We start from the raw sequence: 23,813 nt of genomic DNA, 5'->3' as shown, positions 1-23,813 counted from the left end.
TGCCCTGCTCTGCCCTGTGCTCTCCTGTCCTGTCTGTCCTGCCCTGCCCTGCCCTGCGCTCTCCTGTCCTGTCTGTCCTGCCCTGCCCTGCCCTGCGCTCTCCTGTCCTGTCTGTCCTGCCCTGCCCTGTGCTCTCCTGTCCTGTCTGTCCTGCCCTGCCCTGCTCTCTCCTGTCCTGTCGGCACTGACAGCTTCCATCTGACCTGACTGACCTGTCCTGTCCTGCCCTGTCCTGTGCTCTCCTGTCCTGTCTGCCCTGTCCTGTTCTGTTCTGTCCTGTCCTGTGTTGTGCTCTCCTGTCCTGTCCTGCCGGCACTGACCATTCCGTCCGACCTGCCCCGCATCCAGCCACGTGCCCAGGATCCCCCCACACCTTTCCCCACCTCACAGCAGGATGCCCCCGGCCCGGCCCCTGCCGCGGGACGCGGAGCACCGGGAGCTCAGGGCCGGGCCAGCCGCCCCCGCAGAGCCTGGCCCGGGGCCTCGGCGCTGGGAGCCCCGGTGCTGGGCCGTGCCAGCGGCGGCTGCGGATCTCATCAGTGGTGGAGGCTGCCCGGGGGGACACCACGGGGGCAGGGCCGGCCTTGCCGTGCAGGCAGAAAGCGTCCGGCCGCGGGATGGCGGGGATGGCACTGCCCCTCTGCCTGATCCTCGCTGCCGCCCTGCAGGGCGGCCTGACCCGAGCACCGGGGCCCCTGGCCCGCCCCGGGCCCCTGCTCCTGCGGCTGCGGCGCCTGGAGGAGCAGGTGGGTGCCCGGGGCAGGGAGGGGGTGCTGCCCAGCCTGTGCCAGGGGACACCCGGCATTTTGGGTGGGGCAGGGACTCGGCACGGAGGCGTGGGCTCGCCCCACATCATCCCACTCCCTTGCAGTTTCTCCGGCTCCAGGAGGTGACACTGAACCATCTCCAGAGCATCGCCAGCAACTACAACATCTCCTACAACATCGACGGACGTTTCCAGGCGCTGGCGGAGCAGGCGGAGGCGGCCGACGCCGCCCGGGCCGCCCTGGGTGCGGAGCTGGCCCGCCTGGCCACTGCTGGCCGGCGGCTGCGCCGCAGGCTGAAGAGGCTGGAGGGGACAGTGGGTGCCCTGAGCCCACACCGCCTGCTCACCCACCCGCCGGCCGCACCGCTGGAGGCTGGCACCGAACCGCACGGGCTGCCAGACGCCGCCCGCAGCCGGGGCAGGCAGCTGGAGCAGCAGCCACCGGGCCAGGCTGTCCTCAGCACCCCCAGCCCCCGCCGGCCGAAGACGAGGCGGTGGCAGCAGCACCGGCAGGAGGAAGGGCACTGGCTGCCGGCTGCTGCCGGGCCCGGTGGAGCGCCCGGGGAGGATGAGGAGAGTCCTCGGGATGCAGAACCAGCACCCCAGACCATGGCAGCGGTGCTCCCCACCGTAACCACGGGTCCCCAGGAGCAGCCCCCAGCCCCCCGGCAGCCGGGAGAGGCCAGGCACGGCCCCCCCGCCCCGGTGCCCCCCTCCCCCGCCTGTCGCATCGGTGCCGTCCTGCTCTTCCCCAACACCTCCGCCGAGCACGGGGCCGTCCTGGGGCTGGGGCCGCACCGGGGGCTGCGGGCGATGTCACTCTGTGCCTGGCTGGCCACCCCAGCCCCTCGCCTCGGTGCTCTCCTCTCCTACGCCTCCGAGGACGGGCACAACGAGCTGGCCGTGCATGGCCGCGGTGGGGATCGCCCTGGCTCTGCACGTTTCATCCTGGGGCACGGGCACTTTCGGGAGCTCCCGGTGGCGCCGCTCCTGGATGGCAAATGGCACCACCTGTGCCTCACCTGGTGCTCCGGCCAGGGCCAGTACCGCTTCTACGTGGACAGGAGGCTGCTGGCTGCCGGCTCCGGCTTCCAGCAGGGCTATGAAATTCCCGCTGGTGGCTCGCTTGTGCTGGGCCGGGGGCAGGACGGCCCCAGCATGGATCTGGGCACGGGAGAAGCTTTTGTGGGTCACCTGGCTGGCTTCGCTCTCTGGAGACGGGCCCTCCTGCCCGGGGAGGTGGCCAGAATGGCGACCGGGCGGGGGCTGCCCCGAGGCCCCCTCCTCACGCTGGCCGATGCCTCCTTGCGGGGCGGGGTGCGGAGGGCGGCGTGTCCCTGCCTCCAGCGCTGCCTTGGACGAGGCTGACAGCAGGAACGGTGGCGGCTACCAGCGGTCACGGCTGGCTCATGGTGCCGCTCTCGACACGAGCTGAATCCTCCCGGGGTGAAGGGACACCCAGCACGGAGGGCGTCTCAGGAGCGGCACCACCGGGGGGGAAAGGGGTCTTGGCAGCCAGAGCTGGGACCAAAGCCAGAGGTCGCCTGCTCCTAGAGGATGTACAGCCCATGGTTCCTATTAAAATGCTCCTAACGTTAGAGAAACCCAATTTCTCTCTGTCCTGCTCATTCACTGCAGCGCTCGGTGCCGCTCACAGCCGGCCAGGAGCTGCTCAGCGCGGGCAGCCGGAGCGGGTGGCGCTGCTCGTTCCCTGCCGCTGAGTCAGAGCAGGGGAAGCGGGGCACGGGACAGCCCGTGACCGGGGTGAGCCAGCGCCGCCGCCGCCGGTGCCGTGCGCTGCCCCGGCCCGCGGGGCTCCTCGGCGGGGCAGGGCTTTGACCCGAGCTGTGCTGCTCCGTAACGCGAAGCACACTCGCTCCCGAACGTCTGCTCTGCGGAGTTCTGTGCCGGGAGAGCTGGAGCAGCGTCGGCTCCGGCCGTTCCCTGAGCCCCTTGTTCCCGGGGACGGTGGGGCCGTGCTGCCGGCTGGCTGTGCGTGGGGCAGAGCCTCGCAACCTCTCGAGCCGCCGCCACCGGGGCCCCGCTCAGCCCGTCTAGTTCCATTCCATTCCATTCCATTCCATTCCATTCCATTCCATTCCATTCCATTCCAATCCATTCCGTCCCGCCGCCGTCCGGGCGCGAAGCCCTTGCCGGAAAGCCACCGGGGCCCCGCTCAGCCCGTCTCGTTCCGTTCCGTTCCATTCCATTCCGTCCCGCCGCCGTCCGGGCGCGAAGCCCTTGCCGGAACTACAACTCCCATAGTGCCTCGGGGCGCCCCCGGCCGCCCTGACGGACACGTGATGCGGTGCGGCGGTCACATGACCGAGCGGCGGGGCAGGCCCGGCGGAGCAGCTGCCGCCGCCCCGCATGGCCAACGTCGCCAAGAAGGTGTCCTGGTCCGGCCGCGACCGCGACGACGACGAGGACGGCCGTGCGGGCGAAACCACCCCGCTGCTGAACGGTACCGGCCCGGGTGCGGCGGGCAGCGGCCGGCAGGTAGGTCCCGCCCCCGGGAGCGGGGGCTCCGCGCCGGAGGGAGCACGGAGAGGGCCGGGGCCGCGGGCCGGGGCCGCGTGTGCGCCCCTTCCCCTCAGTCCCCGGTCGTGTTTAGCCGCGTTCGTTGCCCGGGGCTGGGCGGGGGCGGCCGGGGTCGCTCCGGGCTGGGAAAGCAGAACCTGCCGGGACGCGGGGCCGGGGGCAGCCATGGCCGGGGCACTCGTGGGGGAAAAACTGAGCTGGGGCTGAGTCAGTGCCCAGCCGGCTCCGTCCCTGCTCTGCTCCTCCGCCCTGGGACGGCCCCTGCAGCAGGACTTGCGCTGAGCAGAGCCCCGCTCCTCCCCGCTGGGGCTCGATTCTCTCCTCGTTCAGAGACTCACGGCGTGGGTTGCGTTAGAAAAGGCCTAAAAGCTCATCCTGTTCTACCCTGCCGTGGGCACGGACACCTCCACCAGCCCAGGCTGCTCCAAGCCCTGTCCAACCCGGCTTTGAACACTTCCAGGGATAGAACAGCCACAGCTGCTCTGGGCACCCTGTGCCAGGGCCTGCCCACCCTCATGTCCTACTGACTTCTCATCTAGTCTCCTTTTGTTTAGTTTGAAGCCATTCCCCCTGTTCTGTCTGTATCTGTACATGTACAATTAATTAATGCTAAATGAATTTCTGCTAAAAATGTCTTTCTGTGAGAGCCTGTTGCCTGACATGCTGCTGAACACCAGGCAGGGCTCAGACACGAGAGCCTCTAATGCTGCAGTGGTGCAGGGTGTCCTGTGGGATGGATGGAGCTCCCCTGGCAGAAAGCAGGTCCAAGGTGGGCCATGTCACAGAGGGAGGCCGGTTCCTTCTGGCAAGTTAATTTGGCTAATTAAGTGAGGAGAACTTCTCTCCAGTGTGCCTCCAGGCTGCCTGCCTGGTGGTCTCTCCCCCTCATGCAGCTCAGGGAGGAAAAGTGAGGCACTCAGCACCTGTCCCGAGTGAAGCTGAGGGCTGTGCTGGGCTGAGGTGTGCATGGGAGGTCAGGATGGGACCACGGAGCACTTTTGTGCCAGCACCAGGTGGGACAGGCATTGCTTCCAGGTGGCATCTGGAATTTCCTGCGGAGAGTTTTCTGGGAGACCTGAGCTTAGACAAGGAGGAGCAGTGCCAGATTCTGGCAGGTGTTAGCAGGGATGTCTGGCCCAGCATGATTCTGTGCTGCCCTGCTCCTGGGCAAGTCAGAACAGCAGGCTAATTAGAGGGAAATGCAGGGCTCGTTAGGCTGGAAGAGCCTTGTGTGGTGCTCTGGGAGCAGGGAATGGCAGCTGGAAGGAGGCAGCTGTGCCATGGCAGCTGGTCTTGGGTGAAAATAAAAGTAATCCTCCTGGGCAGTGCAACAGGACCCTGTATATTTACAGCACCTAGGGAGTTCTGGGGGTTTGAAGGGTGTTAGAGAAGGGATTAACCAGATCTCATGGCTGGGGGTCATTAGGAAAGGCTTTTCCTGGTGGTTTGGAAGAAGTGCCTGAGGCCTGCTGCAGCAGGGGCAGTTGGAGGTGGACACCCAGCCCTACCAATGTGATTTATTGTCACTGTGTCCCTGCACAGTGCAGGCAGCTCAGGTCCCACCTGGTGACATGGTTTTATGTGGCATTTTCCTTGGCAAGGAGCAGAGGGAGTACCTTGCTGGGGCTCCAGAGCACACGTGCCCCTGCCAGTGGCAGCTGGGTTGTCTCTGCAGGGCTGGGGCTGTATTTTGGTGTTGGGCAGCTGCCTCTCCCTTTGCCCCAGATGACTTCCAGTCATGTGGATTGAAGCAGGACAGCTTTGGGGAGGAGATAAAGAGAGGCTGGAGCTGCTTAGCTCAGGGGAGATTTAAACCTGGGCTGTGGTAATACAGTAAAAATGTCCCCTAACATCACTTGTTCCCTTTGCACGTGCCTGTTAAATGGAAATGAAAGTGATCTTAAGGTGACCAGAGGAAACAGGGGTCTGCAGCTCCCCAGCTGACAGCTGAGGGGGACTGAGATCGAGTTCTGGTGGGCAGGGGGTGAGGAGAGGCTGGATAAACACACCTGGGGGTGTGGGAGGCCTGTCCCTGAGGTCTGCTCTGTTTTGGGGCCAGCTGAGCCTTCATCCTCTCACCAGGGCTTTGTGGTGCCTGCAGCACATCAGGGAGTGAAGGCAGCCTCTGTCTCTGAGCATCATGCCTGCTGGGGGCTGTCCCTTTCCTGAGCCACGTGTGTTGGTTCTCAGGCTGGGAAGTGGGTGGAAAATTTTAGTAAGAGCAGCCAATTTCCATCATGAACCATTTTTTGTGGAAGAACGTTTCTCCTTCGCTACCATCAAAGATATTTGTGCTGAAGTGCCTTGACCTTGGGGTTGGTTTAATGCTCCTGCTTCAAAGGGTGCCTGCAACAAGGGGTCACCACCATGAAGCCCAGACTGCTGCTGGGCAGCTTGTCCTTCTTAGCCCCTGTGTGTTCATTGTGCATCTCTGGATGTTGCTGGTCTCATTTTCTTTAATCTCAAGTAACAAGGTGCACAAAAGTGGCCAGGCTGCAATCAAGAAATCTTGGTGGGAGGAGGCAGAAAAAGGGAAGTATGACTGCTGGGTGAGCCCTGATTCCTGGCAGATGGGCTGCAGATTGCACACCCCAGGTTACTGGCAGAGAGGCTGCTTGTCCCTGCCCTGGAGAGCCTGGAGGTGACTGCCCTGGCTCCCTGCAGGAGCCTCCCTCAGCACGGGAACTTCAGGAAGTTTTCTGCAGGTTGCTCAAGCCATCGGGGACTGTGGCAGTGCTTCATCCTTGTGCTGCTCCTGTGCCAAGGGAAAGGCCAGGGCAATGCCAGCATTTCCCATGCTCGTGGAGGTGAGGGTCAAGCAGCAGCTGTGCCCTGGCAGTGGCAGCAGGAGCCTGGAAGCAAAAGCCAAGTGGTGACACCTGGGGAGAGTCCTGGTGCTTTCTCCCCTGTTGTGAGCCTGGAGGTGAGGAGCCCTCCTGCCGTGAAGCGTTTTGGGGATGATGCTGGGTGGGTTTGAAGCCTGGCTCAGCTGTGGCTGTGTGTGGAGGAGGGGGGTTTCAAAAGCCCTGCAGCTCATCTCCCCCGTTCGCTGCTGGAGCCAGTGACAGGGTTCTCGTGCTGGTGACACCCTGGTGACACAGCCTGGGGTCTTTCACCCAGGCTAGTACGAGGGGCAGAGTGTTCTGCAGCCAAGAGGGCCCTGGGAGCTGGAAATCCTCCTCCTTCCCTCCCACAGCTTCTGTGGGCTCCTTCTGTGGTGTGTGCTGGGCTTTATCTCATCGATAACAGAAAGTCACGTGCTGCCAGTTCGTTACTGAGCACAGGATGGGGCCAAGGGACAGTGTCTAGGGGGCTCTCCTCATGCTGGGTCATGTCCTTCAGGGAGGAGCCTGGCTCATCCCTGTGGAGCAGAGGCAGACACTCCCTACTGATGGTTCTCCATCAGTGTTTGGGGACATGGCTTGGTTGCTTTGTACACAGCCTGAGCTGGATCATGGACATCATGCACCCAGGGCATGACTGGAAGGTGGTGGTTGAGATTTCTGCTAGATTTTTTTCTTGTTGAGGTTGATCCTCAATTTGCTCTTGCTGGTCTCAGAGTGGGTGCCAGCATAACAAAGGGCAAAGGGACTCAGGAGTCCCTGAGGGGGCTACAGCTAGGGGCTCCAGTCCAGCCCCTGCTCAGAGCAGATCCCTGAGGGACACATCCACAGAGCTTTGGGCAACTACTCTGCACCCTATTTGGTCCCAAGTTCAGTGTCACCAGCCACGGGGTGAGCGTTTGGCTCTGATATCTAAGCAGAAGTTCCCTTACTGCAGTTTATCCACTGCTCTTTGTCCCATTGATGCAAACCTTCAAGGGAAGTCTGGCTTTGTCCTGTCTGTAACCCCTTGCTGGGTGTCTGGAGATGGCGTGAAGAACTCCCTGAGAAGCACCAGCTGCTCCTTGTATATCTTGCCATGTGCTCCAGCCCCTAACTCTCTTGCTGAGCTTGTTTTCTGTGCCTTTTCTGTCCCAGGAAGCCCAAACTGGATGCCAAGTCCTGGGTGTACTGTTGCAGGTGCCAGGTGGAGCTGTGGGATCCCTTCCCCAGATCTTCTGGCAGTGCTCTGGCACCACCCAGGAGGGGTTGACCACCTCCCCTCTGGGTCTGCACTGACACCTCTTCACTCACCCACCAGGTCACTGTAAGACTTTTTCAGCTGAGCTACTTTCTGACCACTGGGACTCCTCCATCCAGGTGCAGGGCTTTGTATTTGCCTCTGTTGCATTTGGGGGCTTCCCTGCAGCCTGGTGAGGTCCCTTGGAGGGGCAGCCAACATTCCTGCCTACTAACACTGATGAGAACTTAGTTTGATTCAGACCAAGGCTCCAGACATCTCTTTGCAGAGCTCAGGATGAAATTAACTTTACCACCCCAGTGGGCTGAGGGCTCATGTGCCACTGGCAGAGTGAGGCTCAGCGTGTCCCAGAGCCTCTGCTGGGGCAGGAGAGCTGTTAACCCATCTGTGCCCTCTGGGTTTTGGCAGCAGTGCATGTTTTTATGTGGAGATAATCACAGCACAGTCACACCAACATCACACGTACCCAGGATCAGCAGCTGCCTTGGCTGAGTTTGAAAACATCCCAAGGAGGGCATTGCTCAGTGAGTCTTTGAGCTGTGCACAAATAACCTTTTCTCTTGGCTCCAGGCTGCTTGAATCTCTCCTTTTTCTCTTATACTTCTTGGGTGCTGCTGGAAGTAGCTCTTTCCTGTCCTCCTGGCATGTGATCCCTGTGGTGGTGAGACAGGAGCCAGGCCTCCGCTTGCAGATGCCAGAGAAGTGCCAGGACTCGAGGGGAGGATATTAAAAGCTTGTCTAAGGAAGTTCAGCTTCAGGCTCCACTGCAGCTCCTTTCTCTCCATCTGTGCTTGTGTCCTGCTGGTGCTCAGTCAATGGGGAATTGAGCCGCTGTGCCCTGGCTGCTTTCTCCACAGGGAAGGAGGGAAGAGGGTGGAATGTCACTGTTTCAGCCACGTTTGGTGTGTCTGCAGACCCCATAGCTAACAGAAGGAGAATTTTCCCTGAAGGGCTGCTCCTGCCTGAGGCCTTACACAAGGGGCATGGCATGAGTGACATTTTCCATCTCCTTGCCCTGATCTTGCCCTAGATGAGTGGCACCTAGCAGGAACCTTAAATCCTTATGCTTCCTCAGTCCAGGTGGGTGTGTGCTCCTTTGCAAGGTGTCAGCTTTGTCCCTCCAGGTTTCAGGGTGAGGAATGTATCCTTCCCCCTCTCCAGGATGGTGGGGGCCTGGCTGGGACCTCAGCCTGCCACCGGAGCAGCTGGGCACTGGCAGGCACTGGAGCAGGCAGTTCCTGTATCCAGCTCGTGACTCTTAAGTTCCCATCCAGGGAGGTGACAGCTTTGTGTGTACCCAGCTCTTAGAAGTCCACTGTGGTCTACTCTGACTGCCGGGAAAAGGCTCCACCTGGATCCTTTCCATTGGGAGTGTGGAGCCATCATGGACCAGAAGCAAAGCCCAGGGTGGTTTTGCCAAACCAGGGTCTGGAAATGGCAGCATGGAGCACTGGGGGCTGGAGCTGCTGGGGGCCAAAGAGCACCAGAGAGGGTTTGAGGAGCTGGGACAGAACCCATCTGCAGGTCAGGGAGTGAAGGAGAATGTGGAGCAGAGGGAAAAATGGGAAAATAGGTCAGGCTGCAGACACAAAGGGATATTCTTCCTCTGCAGTGGCGTGCAGGGCTCCCAGCAGCTCTGGCCTGCACGTTCCAGACGGGATCGTGGGGATTAAAGCAGCCAGGGGCTCGATCTGGGACCTGCTAGCAGAGACAGACCAACGGGCCAGAGCCCTGCTGTTGCTCTCACCATCCCTCTTCTATCCTCCAGTTCTTTAACCTGGCAGCTGGGGAGGGGTGAGGCTCTGGAGGGGGAGATCTTAATGCTGAGGAATGGTATTTGGGCTGTCCTTGGGGACAGTGCTCGGATCCTTGTGCATCCCTGTGGGGATGGAGGGGTGACAGCAGCCCGCCTGCTCCAGCTGGGTCCCCCTGTGGTGCTGCTCAGCTGCAGCCCAAGCCCTTGCTTGCCTCATCCAGGAGACAGAGGTGCCCTAAAAAATCAAAAAACTCTGATGCTATGCAACTGCACTGCCAGTAAAAACCCCGAGTGATCACCAGTGAAAGGAGAAGCTGCTCCCCAGAGGGAGATGCAAATGCTGCTTCCCAGCATCACACTGGGGCTGGCTCAGAGAGACACCAGAGTCCCCAAGGCTGTGCAGGAGCAGTGCACCCACTTCCTCCTGTGTCTCCTGGCTGGCAGCCAGCCTGGCTGTCACTCTGGTCCCAGCTGCTCGGGGGGTGACAAACATGCTGACGTGACGTGCTGCTCTCCCGGCCGGTGACCGCTGCCGTGGAGCAGATGGCAGAGCCAGACGTGCCCTCAGCTGTCCCTTGCTGCTGGCTGGGCCTGGCAGCCGAGGGCACTTCGTGGTGAGCTTGTGGCTGTGCAGGTGGCACATTGTGCAGGGGCTCTGTCCCTCCCCAGCCCCAGGGGAGTGTGGAACGTGCTGCTCAGCACAGGTTTGCTGCCACACCGTGCCAGGGGCTGGTGGTGGCCAGTCCCCGCTGAGCTGCTGCTGGCTGGCACCTCCCCAGGTGAGCTGGCTCTGCCAGCTGACAGGTTGGAGCAGCTCACCCAAATCCTGGCAGGCTGCTGCTGCCTCTGGTTCCCTCCAGGGTGTTGGATGCCACCTCCTCGGTGTGTCCTCTGAGAGCAGGGTGCTGCATTTTGGGGGGCTCTGGCAGTGGCAGGCGGGCAGAGCTCAGTGAGGGAGCCAGAGCACAAGCATCTTGCATGCCTGCTCCATCCTCCTGAGAGATTTGAAGTGCAGGGGTTGACCTCATTTCCCCTTCTCTTCTCAGCTCACTCCTTCCTCCTTCCTGCGCATCGGGCAGCTGAGCAATGTGGACCTCAACGAGGACATCCATGAGCTGGTGAGTGGCACAGAGAGAGACCCACTGTTACCAGGACCCCTTCCCTTCTTCCAGTAACAGCTGCTGCTGTTCCCTCCTTCACATTCCACTTGTTCCACGAGAGCTCCAGCACTTCTTCCTGGGCTGGGTGACCTCCATGGCATGGGCAGCTGCTGTGCCCCAGGGGCCCCTCTGGCATCCTCAGTAAATGCCCGAATTCGGGGCTGGGAACAGCTTGCACGGTCAAAGGCGTTTGGGAAACATAATTTGGTTTCTGCCCAAAAGCAGGGATTGCTTGAAATAGCTCCTTGCTTTCAGCCTAAGGAATTTCCTGCCAAGGTGAAAGGTTGCCCTCCACTGGGGCATGGAGTTGCTTGTGTTCAGTGCCAGGTCAATGTGGCAGTGGTGCTTGGTGAGGGTGCACCCCTGACAGCTGGTCCAGCTGCCTTAAATCCCACACATCCTCCAAGTGGTGGAAAACCATCCCAGATCCCTGCCTGTCAGGCAGCTTGCACCTGCAGTCCTCTGTGCATCTCCTGGGCATCAAAAGGATTTAAACCAACACGCGGATGGTAGGGCTGGACTCCGACCTGACCACCCTGAGCTGTGTATCACATCCCACAGGACACAGAAGTCCCTCGGCAGCGTCCCAACGAGATCCCCCACAACGAGAAGCTGCTGTCACTCAAGTACGAGGTAGGTGCCCATCTGCCCCATCTCGTGTCTGCCCTCTGGGGTGCAGCAGGTGAGGTATGAGGGACCAGGGCTCAGAGCTGACCCATGAGGGTTTCAGTGCAGGAGTGGAATGGAGGAAGGAAAATGATAACAAGAGCGGGGTGAGGGGCTGAAGACAGTACTTGGGGAGTACTGGGGGTCTCTTCGCCTGGTGGTAGACAATAACAACAACATCTCCCTTTCCCAAACTAGAGCTTGGACTATGACAACAGTGAAAACCAGCTTTTCCTGGAGGAGGAGAGGAGGATAAACCATGCGGTGAGTCTTGCTGGGCTGCCCACAGATCATCTCAGCTGGGGTGGACAGGGGAAGCTGTTCCCCCTGCCCAGCTGCTGGGGGTTTTTCTGTGCAAGAGGAGGTTGTGCTTAAAGCCTTGGATGAGCTGGGATGGGTTTATGGGCACTGACCAGCTTATGATGAGCTGTGAAACCACAGGATCAAGGACCCAGCATGAGGTGGTTGGAATGGGAGCTAATCTGAGTGCACATGGTGGCATTGCCTGGTGGTATGGGGCAGCAGAGGGACTTCTGGAGTCACATGAAACATCTACCCCGGGGGCTTTGGGAATCAGTGCCATAGCAAGAACCCCAAGAGGATGGGCCTAATGGAGGCAGGCAAGCTGGAAAAGCACCTTAGGGATCCCACAGAGGTAAAAGAGCACTGCTTAAAATCAGTAAATTGTGTCCAGGCTTCACTGGGTCAGCCAGCATTGGTGCTCCCTGGCTTTCCTCAGAGCTTCTCCAGGCTTGGGAGTGTGCTGGGGAAGGTGGCAGGTGCGTTGGGGTGCCCTGGATGCCAGGCTGGCTGGCAGCAGGGCGTGAGTGCTGTCTGCCCCTCAGGCTTTCCGCACGGTGGAGATCAAGCGCTGGGTGATCTGCGCCATGATCGGCATCCTCACCGGCCTCGTGGCCTGCTTCATCGACATCGTGGTGGAGAACCTGGCTGGGCTCAAGTACCGCGTGGTGAAGGACAGTATCCTCACACAGCACTGGCTGCTGGCCAGCTGGCACCTCTGGCGTCTCCTGGGAGTGTGAGGGAGGGGTCGTGGGGGAAGAGGGCAGCGCTTCCTCGCTCCAGTTTGGTGGCACAGACTCTGCTGCCTAGCTGCTCTGCAGGGCTGAGCTGTGCCTGGGCACTGATGTAACAGAGAAGGCTCATTTCAGCTGCCTTGGATGCTCTAAGTGACAGGGGGCTTGGAGCAGCCTGGTCTAGTGAATGACATCCCTGCCCACGGCAGGGGGTTGGAGCTAGATGGTTTTTAAGGTGGCATCCAACCCAAACCACCCTGTAATTCTGTGAGATGCTGTGGTGGGAGGGATGGTAGCCAAGCAATACTGGCCTTTCCTTGAGCTGCTGCCCCAGACATTGACAAGTTCACAGCCAAAGGGGGCCTCTCTTTCTCCCTGTTACTCTGGGCCACCCTGAATGCCAGCGTGGTGATGGTGGGTTCTCTGATCGTTGCCTTCATAGAGGTAAGAGTTTGGAACTGTTCTGGGTTCTTTACATGGGCAAAGCAGGGTCATGTTTCCAGAAAACATGCAAAATTTTGTGAACAGTGAATATGTTTCTGGCAGTTTGGTTCCTGGTAGTACCAGCTCCTTGGCATTGGCTCCAGCTGTGCTCTGGGGTTTCTGTGGGGTTTCTGTGGTTTTTTGTGGGGCTGGCAGGCTCTGGGATGTGCTGGCAGCCTGGGGCAGAGGCTGTGCTCCAGCCTTGGGTGGGGGTGCAGCTCTCCCAAGCCTTGGCCCTAGCTCAGCCTCTCTGTGTTGGGTGTACCTGAGTACCAGCACTGACCAGTCTGGCTGGGTGCCTCTGCTTCAGCCTCTGGAGGACAAGCCAGAGTCTGGTAATCCCTATGGATCACTCTAATCCACAGTGCCTTCCTTGTGGCTTTGCCTTTGTTTTCCCTGGTCACCAAGTGTGACGTTTCTGTAGCTGCGACAGGATGGGGGAAGTGTCCCCAAGAACCCATCCAGCTCCTTTTCCTTAGCACATTTGCCCTTAGGAAGTGGGGTCTCCCTCAAGCCCATCTCCAGAGCCCGTTGATAAGCTTTGGCCTCATCTCAGAGTCACCCTGAGGGTGTGCTGTGTGTGCCCTGTGTTGAGAGACAGGGGTGAGGTGGCTGGTGTGTCCCCTTCCTGTGTGTGACAGCTCTCCCTGCTCCCTGCAGCCTGTGGCAGCTGGCAGTGGCATTCCCCAGATCAAATGTTACCTCAATGGCGTGAAGATTCCACATGTTGTCCGGCTCAAGGTAGGAAGCAGCAGATGGTGGGATGGCCTGGGCACATTGTGTGGTCCTGGAGTGGTCCCTGCCCACACTGTGGCACAGCAGGGGCTGGCAGGAGCTCCCAGCTCCATAGCTGTTTCCCCCCAGTTCCCAGAGGTTAAATCTCCTGCCCTGGGACCAGCAGCTGGCACTGGGAAGAGCAGCTTTGGGTCGACTTTTGCTCTGGCTAAGAAGAAAATTGACCAACCCTGTTGCCACAGTGGGGGAATGAGAATCACACGGCCATGGCAGCCACAGGGGACACAGACCCAGTGGACCCCGAGGCATGGGAGGAGCCAAGGACTCCAGGGAACTCGTGATTCTCACCTGTGACATGCTGTGTCCTTCTCTGTGTTGCAGACCCTGGTGATCAAAGTCTGCGGGGTCATCCTCTCGGTGGTCGGCGGCCTGGCTGTTGGGAAGGTGATGTGCACAAAGTGCTCTCTGACATGCTGCTGACGTGTTGGTCCCTGCTGCTGGCACTTGTGTCACAGCCCGTCACCGGTCCTGTGCTGGGGGCCCTGTGGTGACTTCCCTGTGTTATTCCCTGGTGTCTGCTGGCCAAGGTGGCTGCAGCACTGCCAAACTTGGAGAGCCCCTGGGGCACGTGGTGCCACCATGCCAGCCTGTGTGTGGCTTGGCTGAGGGCAGAGAGCAGCAGCCCCTGTCCATCAGTGGCTGTCCCTGTGAACAGTAGATGGGGGAGAGTTGGGTGCCCCATTGGGACCTTTCTGACCTGCTGGGATTGAAGGCAGGCAAGGGAAACACTTGTTTCCTCAGCTGGTGGGAACAGGAGGTGGGCAAGGGAGGCACATGCCAGGATAAGGATTTCATAAAACCATGAAACGGTTTGGGTTGGAAGAGATCCTAAAGATCATCTCATTCCAAACCCCTGCCATGGGCAGAAACACCTTTCACTAGACCAGGTCGCTCAGAGTTCTGTCCAACCTGGTCTTGAACACCTCCAGGATGAGGAGGAGGAAAGTGTCAGGGTCCGTATTTCCCTGAGGGAAACGCTCCCAATCCAACTTCAGGGCTGCAAGCTGGTGAGCAGCATTCAGCCATGTTCTTCCTTCCCTGATCTGCCTGTGCTCTCTGGCCCCTAGGAAGGACCCATGATTCACTCCGGGTCCGTGATTGCTGCCGGCATCTCCCAGGGAAGATCCACGTCCTTAAAGCGAGACTTCAAGGTTGGTGTTGAGTCCGAGGGGTCGTGCTGTGCCAGCCCAGGCTGCTCCCGCGGTGGCCTGGCATCATCCACGTCATGCCCTGTGTCTTGCCTAAGCTCAAGCCCTGGCCAGCCCTAAAGGTGCCTTCACTCCCGTTTCAGATCTTCGAGTACTTCCGCAGAGACACCGAGAAGAGGGATTTTGTGTCGGCCGGAGCTGCCGCCGGCGTCTCGGCTGCGTTCGGCGCCCCCGTGGGTGCGTCTCCTATTTATTATTAACAAAGGATTTTTTACAGAAGAGTCTTACTGAAATATGAGATTATAAACTTGTATTTTTTTTTTTAACACTGTGAGAAAAAGAGGTTTTTTTGGAGTACAGCTATGTGTTTGGTTTTCTTTGAAGAGTTTCAGTGATTTTTTTAAAGGATTTTTTGAGTTTTAAAGGTCAAAATTCTTGGAGATTTGATGTTATAGTCTTCTCTTAGTATGTTCAAAAGTGGAGTAAGTTTATAATTTGTAATTCTTAAAACAGATTGAACTTAATTGATCTTTAAAAGCTGCTGGAAATTTTGTAAGGTGTTGATTTTGCTTTGAAGTTGTATTTTTTGTGGTTTGATTTTTTTGTTCAGTCATCTTCTATTTTAGATTTTTCTAGGGTTGCTAGAATATTGCTTGTATTTTTGATGTTGAAATTCCTAGTCTAGTATTTTGAACTTCAGTGATGACGTTGTCTTGAGTCTGTTTTATTCATTTTGAGCTGGTGCTCTCTGGCACTAAGTAGTGCCTGGACATGGATTTCCTCAGGAGGTTGCTTCCACCTGCTTGGAGGCATCTGTTGGGATCTGCACAGGGCACTGCAGGGGCCTTCCAAGTTTTCCTGCCAGGCCATGCAGGTGTTGGCCCTTCCCAAGGGCAAGGGACTCATCTGCCTCAGATCCACGTGCCCTTGTGTAGATGTTGTGTCTTGTGTTCGCAGGGGGTGTCCTCTTCAGCTTGGAGGAAGGGGCTTCCTTCTGGAACCAGTTCCTGACGTGGAGAATCGTAAGTGCTGGAGAGCAGTGGAGAGCTGCTGGTTCTGGTGTGAGGCATTGCCTTTTCTGGGTGCCCTGCAGCCCCAGGCCTCCTGACACCCCTGCTCCAGCGAGGCCCCATCCCAGGGAGCAGCATCCCAGCTCCCTTCCTGTGCCCTGCTCCTCAGGGGCTGAGTTTGGGCTTGGCTGAGCTCCTTCTTGCTGCCAGCTCCTTTCCAAGGGAGCTGCCTTGGGCTGTGCCCCAGGGCAGCAGAGAGGCAAAAGGAGAAGCCAGACCCTGGTCAGTGTAAGCTGCCCCGAGTGCCACCACAGGGAATGTGACCCCCTGTCCCCACCACACCACGGGCACCAAACCCTGCCCAAGGGCCTTGGGGTGGTTTGGGGTAGTGCACAGGGCATGTGGTGAGGAAATGGGGCTGGGGGCACTTGGCAGTGACTCTGGGCTGCATCTCCTTCCAGTTCTTTGCCTCCATGATCTCCACCTTCACACTGAACTCTGTCCTGAGCGTTTACCACGGCAATGCCTGGGATCTCTCCAGCCCTGGGCTTATCAACTTTGGCAGATTTGACAGCGAGGTAGGCACAGGTATTCCCCATGTAGGGCTCTGGGGAGGGGTTTGGACACAGCCCTTAGCTTTGGGGACATCAGTTTGTCTATGACCTCGCCCAGGGCTGAGGCAGGCTCTGCCTTAGCAGGCTGTGGGGTCTGGCCAGATCTCAGCTCCACCAGCCCCAGCAGAAGGAATTTCTGGGGGCTCTGGGCTGTTCAAGGGAGACTTTGGGGCAGCTCTGGAAGCCTCGTGCCAGCACAGAGTTGTGCTGTCCCAGCAGTGAGTGACTGACTGTGGGACTGCAGATGGGCCAGGAGATGTGAAACCCACTTCTTTCTTGCTTGCAGAAAATGGGATACACAATCCAGGAAATTCCCATCTTCATCTTTATGGGAGTGGTTGGTAAGAGAATGCTGCTGTTTCCATTTGATTAGTCTGAATAATTTCCTCTGTTCTCTGTCTGGGTCTAAAAAGCTTTGGTGTCCAGTTTCCTGGGGAAAATGGGGAATCCATTAAATTCTGGAGCAGAGGCTGCTTGTGGGGCTTATGCAGGGATGAGAGCTGGATCCTGGCCCAACCCTAGTAGCAAAGTCAAGCCCCTTTAACCATGTTGAGCAGGGTCAGTGTGTTGCAGCCCCTTCCTGCCATGTGAGCTGCCCTTCTCCCCATGGATTTGGCCTGTCCTTTGCCTGCCTGGTGCCAGCACTGTGACATTGGCCCCTGGCCACCTGCTGCTGGTGCCAGGCTGCTCTTGGTGACAGGTCCTGGCTGGCTGCAAGGACAGCATCCACATGTGCCAGGGCTGCTGGTCACTCTGGATGAGTTGTGGATGATCTTCAGAGGTTCCTTGTGTGGTGGGCAGCCTGGGCCCTGCGTGCTGAGCTTTTCCTCTCTCTCATTTGCAGGTGGGATCCTCGGAGCCCTGTTCAATGCCCTCAATTACTGGCTGACGATGTTCCGGATCAGGTAAGAGCCCACAGGTAATGAAGGGGATTGATGTGGCTTGGCTGGTGCCTTCTGCATTCCCCCAAAGTGGCATTCCCACGTGAAGCAAGGCTGTAGTCTCTCATTTAATGTGAGCAACAGCAGTTCCTGAAAGGTGGCACGTGCCTCTCACTGCCTGTGGCTGTGACCCACAGCATCCCAGCACTGCTCTGACTCTGCCAAATATTTCCCTCCAGTGATTGGAGGGCCCAGAGAGGTGCAGACACTGCAGACCTGACTGTCATGTGCTCTGAGAGGACTAAGAGAAGGGAGAGAGCTGCTAAAGCCAACTGAGACCAGTCTGGCCCAGCCAATACCTGTCACCAGCTTTTCAAGCAGCAGGACAGCCTGTCAGGGTCTGGGCAGGGAGCAGAGGCAGCCAGACTGTCATGTGCCTGATGTGACATGCCCAGCCAGGCTGTGCTGATGCTGCCACACCCCTGGGTGCCACTCTCACTCCTCTGCTCACAGGTACATCCACCGGCCCTGCCTCCAGGTGGTTGAGGCCATGCTGGTGGCAGCAGTGACAGCGACGGTGGGGTTTGTCATGATTTACTGCTCAAGAGATTGCCAGCCCATCCAGGGGAGCTCTGTGGCGTATCCCCTGCAGGTAGGACCTGCTGCAGAGCAGCATTCAGGGTGGGGGGCTCCCTGAGCCTGGGGGGCTCAGCAGGGAGACAAGACCCTGCTGGGTTTGCGGCACTGGACCTCGCAGCTGATGCCCTCCAGTGCAGGCAGAGCTGGAGACCCAAGGATGCTGCAGGTGTCCTCCCTGCCCAGAGCTGCCTCCTCGCTGGCACACATCCCCCAGCCTTCCCTGCCACTTCTAACTCTTTCTTATCTTGCCTTTTCAGCTTTTCTGTGCTGATGGAGAGTACAACTCCATGGCCACTGCCTTCTTCAACACACCTGAGAAGAGCGTTGTCAACCTCTTCCATGACCCTCCAGGTCAGTGCACCCAGCAGTGAGGCACTGAACGTCAGCAGAGAGGGTCCATGTGTGCCTTGGCCCCTGCTGGGACAAGGCAGAGGATGATCAGCCCATGAGGGCTTCACAAAACACTGCTACAGTGGTGCAAGGAGGAGGGATGGCTGCTGTGCCTGGTGGCACCTCGGAGCTCGGCCACAGGGCTGTGGGGCCAAGGACCTGGTTTTGGTCGTGCACATCTGCAGGCTGTGTTGCTTCTGAGTTGTGTGGGAGTGTGTCTGACCTTTGCTGTCTGTCTGAAGTCTGTTCTGGAAATGTTGCTGGGATGTTTTCTTAATTAGCAGGGCCACTTGCCCCATAATGACTTTACCCTCTGGGCAGGTTGTGGAGGTGGATCTTGGGGTTTGGATTTGCTTGGGAAATGCAGTTGGTTCCCAGGTTCTAGCTCCATTTTCCTTGGACCTGGTGTAACCCCAGTGTCTCCTCTGCCTGCTGTGGAATCTGAGTTCTGTGCCCAGCTGCACGTGGGTGGGGAACAGAGAGATCCTCAGCCCAGAGGGTGCAGCTTGGCCACCTGCAGCCAAGAGATGACCATCCTGTGTCTTGGGGCTGCTCCCTGCAGTGCTGGGTCCTCCCTGGCTCAAGGCTGCTGTCTGAAGGAGGGGTTGCAAAGTTCTTGTTTAAACTAGACTGGGCTGCTCAGCAATCCTAAAATAGCACTTAGCTGGGTTGTGGGGTCAGCAGGGTCTCACTGGGATGGCACAGCCTGTGCTGTGGGACAGCATGGCACTGGCTGGAGCTGCCGTGGGAGCTGCAAGATGGGAGGGACTTTGCAGGACGTGCCCTGCTCAGTTGATCTCAAAGCTGGCAGTGGGACCTCTGTCCTCCCAACCTTGTCCTTCAGCCCTGGCAGTCCCTCCCTCGGGGCTTTGAAATTCATCATGGGAGTCTGGGAACCACAGGGCTGGGAGGGGACGAGTCACAAGATGGAGGGATGGGATGTGAGGGCTTGGGGTGGCACTGGCTGGCTGGGGGGTGCTGGAGGGGGCAGAAGTAACCTGAAGAGCCAGGTTGAAAGGCTGTACCTGTGCTGCCAGGGCAGGAGGTGCAGCCCAAGAAAAGGGGCTCTCGCTGCTGGGAGTGAACTGTGAGGCTGCTGCTGCCTGATCAAATGTCCCCTGGGCTGTGGGACCAGCACTGACTCTGTTCTGTCCCCACCCCAGGTTCCTACAACCCCATGACACTGGGCATGTTCACATTGATGTATTTCTTCCTGGCCTGCTGGACCTATGGCCTGACAGTGTCTGCAGGGGTCTTCATCCCCTCCCTGCTGATCGGGGCAGCCTGGGGGAGGCTCTTTGGCATCTCCCTGTCCTACCTGACCAAGGGCTCGGTGAGTCCTGCCTGGGAAGCCCTGGCACCCAGCTCTCCTCCCTCACTGCTGGGCTGGTGGCATGTTCAGGCAGCGTGCCTGGAGCTGGCTGAAAGCTCTGAAGTTGGCTGACTCCTTGCTTGATGTCTTCCTGAGCTGGGTCTGGGCCTCCCAATGTCCCAGTGGAGCCCTGCCAGCAGCTGGGTTGTTCAGGCAGCCTCAGGCAGCTCTTCCCACTTTGGAGGGAGGTTTGGGGGCCAGTACTCTGCTGACTATTCTGAATGCCCTGGAGCCAGCAGGTGATTTGGCTCCTTTTCTTTCCCGTGCTCAGATCTGGGCTGATCCTGGGAAGTATGCCCTGATGGGAGCTGCTGCACAGCTGGGTGAGTTCCCCATGGCACAGTGTTGGTTGGGGTAAAGATGTCATGGGAAAAAGCACTCCCTGCTTCCCTGACAGCTTCCTTCCCAGCTGAAGCCCAGCCTGTCTGCTTCATCATCACCCTGCCAAGCACAGTGAGGGCTGGGCTGGCCCGGGGCACCCCTGGGTGGGCAGTCCTGGATCACTGAGAGATTCAGGGCCCTCAGGTGTTCTGTGATGCCCTCACTCTGTGTTTTCTTGCCCTTCTAAACCCCCTGGGTGCCTCTGGCAGGTGGGATTGTGCGGATGACCCTGAGTCTCACTGTCATCATGATGGAGGCAACAGGCAACGTCACCTATGGCTTCCCCATCATGCTGGTGCTGATGACAGCAAAGATTGTGGGAGACTACTTTGTGGAGGTGAGGGCTGGTGTGCTCCCCAGGGCTGGGGGGTCATGGGGGCCAGGACAGGCATGTGCTCACTCTAAGGGATGAGCTGCTGCCTCGCTGTGCCCCTTGGCACCTCACCAGGCCTCTCCTGATGGCTTGGCTCTTGTTGCAGGGACTGTACGACATGCACATCCAGCTGCAAAGTGTCCCCTTCCTGCACTGGGAGGCCCCAGTGACATCCCACTCCCTCACAGCCAGGTAGGTGGGCTGGGCATTGCTGTGGCAGCAGCCTTTGGACCCCAGTGTCGGCCTGAGCTGGGAGTGGAGGTGGTGACCTTTTGGTTGCAGGAGCCTGCTGTCCCCTGGTACCACAGCTCAGCTTCTTCCCCAGCAGGGATGTGATCTGTAGTGTGTTTCTTCCTCTCTCCGACAGCTTTTGGGGACATCAGCACTGAGGAGTCATGTGTGTTGGGGGGATATTTAGGGTGTGAGGGTGCTGAGGCGCTGGCACAGGGTGCCCAGAGAAGCTGTGGCTGCCCCATCCCTTGGGCTGCTGTCCAAGGCCAGGTTGGACAGGGCTTGAGGTGGTGACCTTTTGGTTGCAGGAGCCTGCTGTCCCCTGGTACCACAGCTCAGCTTCTTCCCCAGCAGGGATGTGATCTGTAGTGTGTTTCTTCCTCTCTCCGACAGCTTTTGGGGACATCAGCACTGAGGAGTCATGTGTGTTGGGGGGATATTTAGGGTGTGAGGGTGAGGCACTGGCACAGGGTGCCCAGAGAAGCTGTGGCTGCCCATCCCTTGAACTGCTCTCCAAGGCCAGGTTGGACAGGGCTTGGAGCCGTCTGGTCTAGTGGAAGATGTCCCTGCCCATGGAAAGGGTTTGGAATGAGATGAGTTTATAGGTCCCTTCCCAGCAAACCAGTGTGTGATTGCAGGATTCGGTGAGTGCTGCCATGGGGCTGTGTTTCACCCAGAGCTTTCCCTGCAGGGAGGTGATGAGCACTCCTGTCACCTGCCTGCGGAGGATCGAGCGCGTGGGCACGGTCGTGGACATCCTCAGTGACACCTCCTCCAACCACAACGGCTTCCCCGTGGTGGAGAGCAACCCTGACACCACACAGGTGGGCTGGGTGCCCCTGGGGAGGGGATGCAGCTGGGGTGGACCCCGAGAGCTGGCTGCAGAGTGGGACCCTCACACACGGTGCCTGTTGCAGGTTGCCGGGCTGCGGGGTCTGATCCTGCGTTCCCAGCTCATCGTCCTGCTGAAGCACAAGGTGGGTGATGCTGCCTGGAGACTGGGTTGTTTCTGCTGTCCCAGTCCTGTCTCAGGCCCCTTGCTGCCTGCCTCGCTCAGCTGGCAGAGGGTCCCTGTCCCTCAGCTCACCCAGGGGGATGGTGGGTGCTGCCATTCGGTGGTGGGGTTACCCCAGCACCATCCTGCCCCCCACTGGGCTCGCAAACCCTGAGTGAGTGGGAAAACAGGGTGTGCTTTTGCGGATGGTCCACCTGTCCCACCCTTCTGCCCTTTTCCCTCCCTGGCCCTGTGCATTGTCTTGGTGCCTGTGATAGTCCCCAGCCATGTCTTTCCTCCCCAGGTTTTTGTGGAAAGGGCCAACCTGAGCCTGGTGCAGCGGCGGCTGAAGCTGAAGGATTTTCGGGATGCTTACCCCCGCTTCCCCCCCATCCAGTCCATTCACGTCTCCCAGGACGAGCGCGAGTGCATGATTGACCTCAGCGAGTTCATGAACCCCTCGCCCTACACCGTGCCCCAGGTAACGGCCAGGGACCCCTCTGCACAGCTCCCCGGGGATCAGGGTGGGCCGTGGGGGCTGGCTGGGGGTGCTGCAGCCCCCCCAGCCCCGTTCTGCCTTGCAGGAGGCGTCCCTGCCACGGGTGTTCAAGCTCTTCCGAGCCCTGGGCCTGCGGCACTTGGTGGTTGTGGACAATCGCAACGAGGTGAGTCCCTGCTCGCTGTGTCCAAGGAGCCTGGGCTCCTGCAGGGGACAGGGACACGCTGTCCCCAGGCTCTGTGTGCCCACATCGGGCTGGACCCTGTCCCTGTTCTGGCAGGTGGTGGGAATGGTGACCCGCAAGGACCTCGCCAGGTACCGGCTGGGGAAGGAGGGCCTGGAGGAGCTCTCGCTGGCACAGACGTGAGGCAGTGTGGCCCAGCAGAGATGTGCCCCGGCCCCTGGGAGCTGGGGCCCCCCTTTTGCAGGAGGTGGGGAGAGGACTGGGCCAGTCCCTGCGGGTGTCACAGTGCCTGGAGCACTGCCATGGCCATGCTGCCCTGGCCCTCCTGCCTGCTGCTGCCTTCCCACATCTACTGCCTCCTCTTGTCACCCCTTCCTCTGCTTCCCTGAGGGATCAAAATTCACCCTTGGTTCTGTTAGCTCCTGGAATAGGCTCTCTCTGAAGGCTGGGTGAAGGCTGGAGTGTTCCATGGGGAGCAGGACTGCCCTACTGAGCTGGGCACAGTTCTCTGACACCGCACGTGGCCTCTGTTGCCTCATCCACCCAATCTGGGCTGTCTGGGACTTAGCCCTGCCCTAGCTTCAGCTGCAGGGCCTGTGAGAGGAGCAGAGGGGACACGATGGGGCTCCTTCCTGCCCCCAGGCCCCCATTCCTTGGTGCCCTGTGGTCCTGCTTGCTGGGTTGGGCTGAGCTCTGGGGTTGTCTCCCTGCTCCTTGGGACTGAGGAGGGGGAACGTGCCCTGCTTGGCTGTGCAATAAAAGGGCTCCCCTGGTTCTGCAGCTGCTGCCTCTGGTTCTTTCTTGGCTCCCTCAGCCACTCTGACCCCAAACCTTGTGTGGGGAGACACCCCTCGGCTTTGGGGCAGGGCTGGGGAGGGGAGAGCTGCCTACATGGGGGAGATGTTGGTCCTGCAGCCTGTGCCCCTCTGCCACTCCTGCAGTCCTCCCAGCACTGCTGCTCCCACACCAGGATCCAGAGTCACTCCTGGGGCATGTTCTGGCCCTTTCCAGCAGCCTGGGCCCTTCCAGGCACCCCAAACCCCACCAGCAGTCCTGGATTTGGCTGGAGATGGGAGCAAAGCCAGTCCTAGCACCTCACTTTTCCTGTCTTCCCCCATCCTTGCTCCTCTCCTGGGCATTGCCCTGCCCTCTGCCCTGGGACTGCCCCTTCCTCACCTGGTGCCTGGAGAGGCTTTTGACTGCAGGATCTGTGCTGAAATAAAGACTGTTTGTACTTTTATTGTGGTGCTGCATGTCTCTTGCTTCCCTTCTTCCCTTGGGGCTGAACTGAGCCCTGTCCCCACTCCTGCTGCTGGGAGGGCACAGGCTGGGGGTTGGGGGCCAGCTGTGTCCTGGGCTGAAGGCAGGGGCTGGCTGCCCCTTCCCGGGTTCTTTTCCCTTTCAACACCAACACAAAGCAGAGGATGCCTCAGCTGGGCCCTGGTAACAGCCAGGTCCAGCTGTGGAGAAGAAGAGCCAGCCCTGCTCTGCTGTGTGGGTCCAGATCCCTGGCACTGCCCTGGGGCAGGGGAGCTGTGGGGCACAGTGGGTCCCCAGGGCAGTGCTGGGTCCCCCTGCGTGCTGACAGCCGGCTGCTTTATGAGGCCCCGCGTCGCCCTTTGCCCCGGCGCGGCCGAGATAAGGGGATGGGATCCACCGCCTTGGGCCCAGAGTAAACACGGGCTGCTGGCTCCTGCCGGCACCGCGCCTCCCTGCTCTGCCCGCTGCTGCCAGCAGCCCCCCGGGGTCATGCCAAGCCGTGGCCCTTTGTCTCTGGCAGCAGGGACAGCGCGGTGGCGGGTGGCAAAGGACA

The 23,813-nt window shown here is 59.4% G+C and overlaps 2 protein-coding genes across 2 annotated transcripts; both read left to right on the top strand.

Moving 5' to 3' along the window:
• Positions 1-139: 139 nt before the first annotated feature.
• On the top strand, positions 140-2,834 carry PTX4 (pentraxin 4). The gene is made up of 2 exons (XM_041462530.1): positions 140-746; positions 872-2,834. Exons 1-2 carry the CDS (start codon positions 618-620, stop codon positions 2,132-2,134), a joined length of 1,392 nt encoding a protein of 463 aa, XP_041318464.1. The 5' UTR covers positions 140-617; the 3' UTR covers positions 2,135-2,834.
• Positions 2,835-3,070: 236 nt separating this feature from the next.
• On the top strand, positions 3,071-23,240 carry CLCN7 (chloride voltage-gated channel 7). Its single transcript, XM_041462575.1, has 25 exons — positions 3,071-3,265; positions 10,193-10,264; positions 10,868-10,939; positions 11,171-11,236; positions 11,818-11,950; positions 12,341-12,450; positions 13,150-13,230; positions 13,606-13,668; positions 14,352-14,435; positions 14,576-14,669; positions 15,390-15,454; positions 15,904-16,020; positions 16,343-16,397; positions 16,901-16,961; positions 17,451-17,589; positions 17,834-17,927; positions 19,130-19,299; positions 19,610-19,661; positions 19,929-20,056; positions 20,199-20,284; positions 21,015-21,147; positions 21,241-21,300; positions 21,622-21,798; positions 21,902-21,982; positions 22,097-23,240. Exons 1-25 carry the CDS (start codon positions 3,137-3,139, stop codon positions 22,181-22,183), a joined length of 2,409 nt encoding a protein of 802 aa, XP_041318509.1. The 5' UTR covers positions 3,071-3,136; the 3' UTR covers positions 22,184-23,240.
• Positions 23,241-23,813: the final 573 nt, after the last annotated feature.

The sequence above is a fragment of the Pyrgilauda ruficollis genome, unplaced genomic scaffold (genome assembly GCF_017590135.1).
Source record: "Pyrgilauda ruficollis isolate IOZ18807 unplaced genomic scaffold, ASM1759013v1 scaffold16, whole genome shotgun sequence".
NCBI classification, from domain to species: domain Eukaryota; kingdom Metazoa; phylum Chordata; class Aves; order Passeriformes; family Passeridae; genus Pyrgilauda; species Pyrgilauda ruficollis.
The sequence above is the reverse complement of the archived record's forward strand: the minus strand, read 5'-3'. Positions and strand labels throughout refer to the sequence as shown.

Bases quoted from the DNA above. Each gene is read 5' to 3' on its own strand.
- PTX4 (XM_041462530.1), top strand. From the start codon at position 618: ATGGCGGGGATGGCACTGCCCCTCTGCCTGATCCTCGCTGCCGCCCTG. The intron at 747-871 runs GTGGGTGCCCGG...ACTCCCTTGCAG, and splicing joins TGCGGCGCCTGGAGGAGCAG to TTTCTCCGGCTCCAGGAGGT.
- CLCN7 (XM_041462575.1), top strand. From the start codon at position 3,137: ATGGCCAACGTCGCCAAGAAGGTGTCCTGGTCCGGCCGCGACCGCGAC. The intron at 11,237-11,817 runs GTGAGTCTTGCT...TCTGCCCCTCAG, and splicing joins AGAGGAGGATAAACCATGCG to GCTTTCCGCACGGTGGAGAT. The intron at 16,021-16,342 runs GTAGGCACAGGT...TCTTGCTTGCAG, and splicing joins TTGGCAGATTTGACAGCGAG to AAAATGGGATACACAATCCA.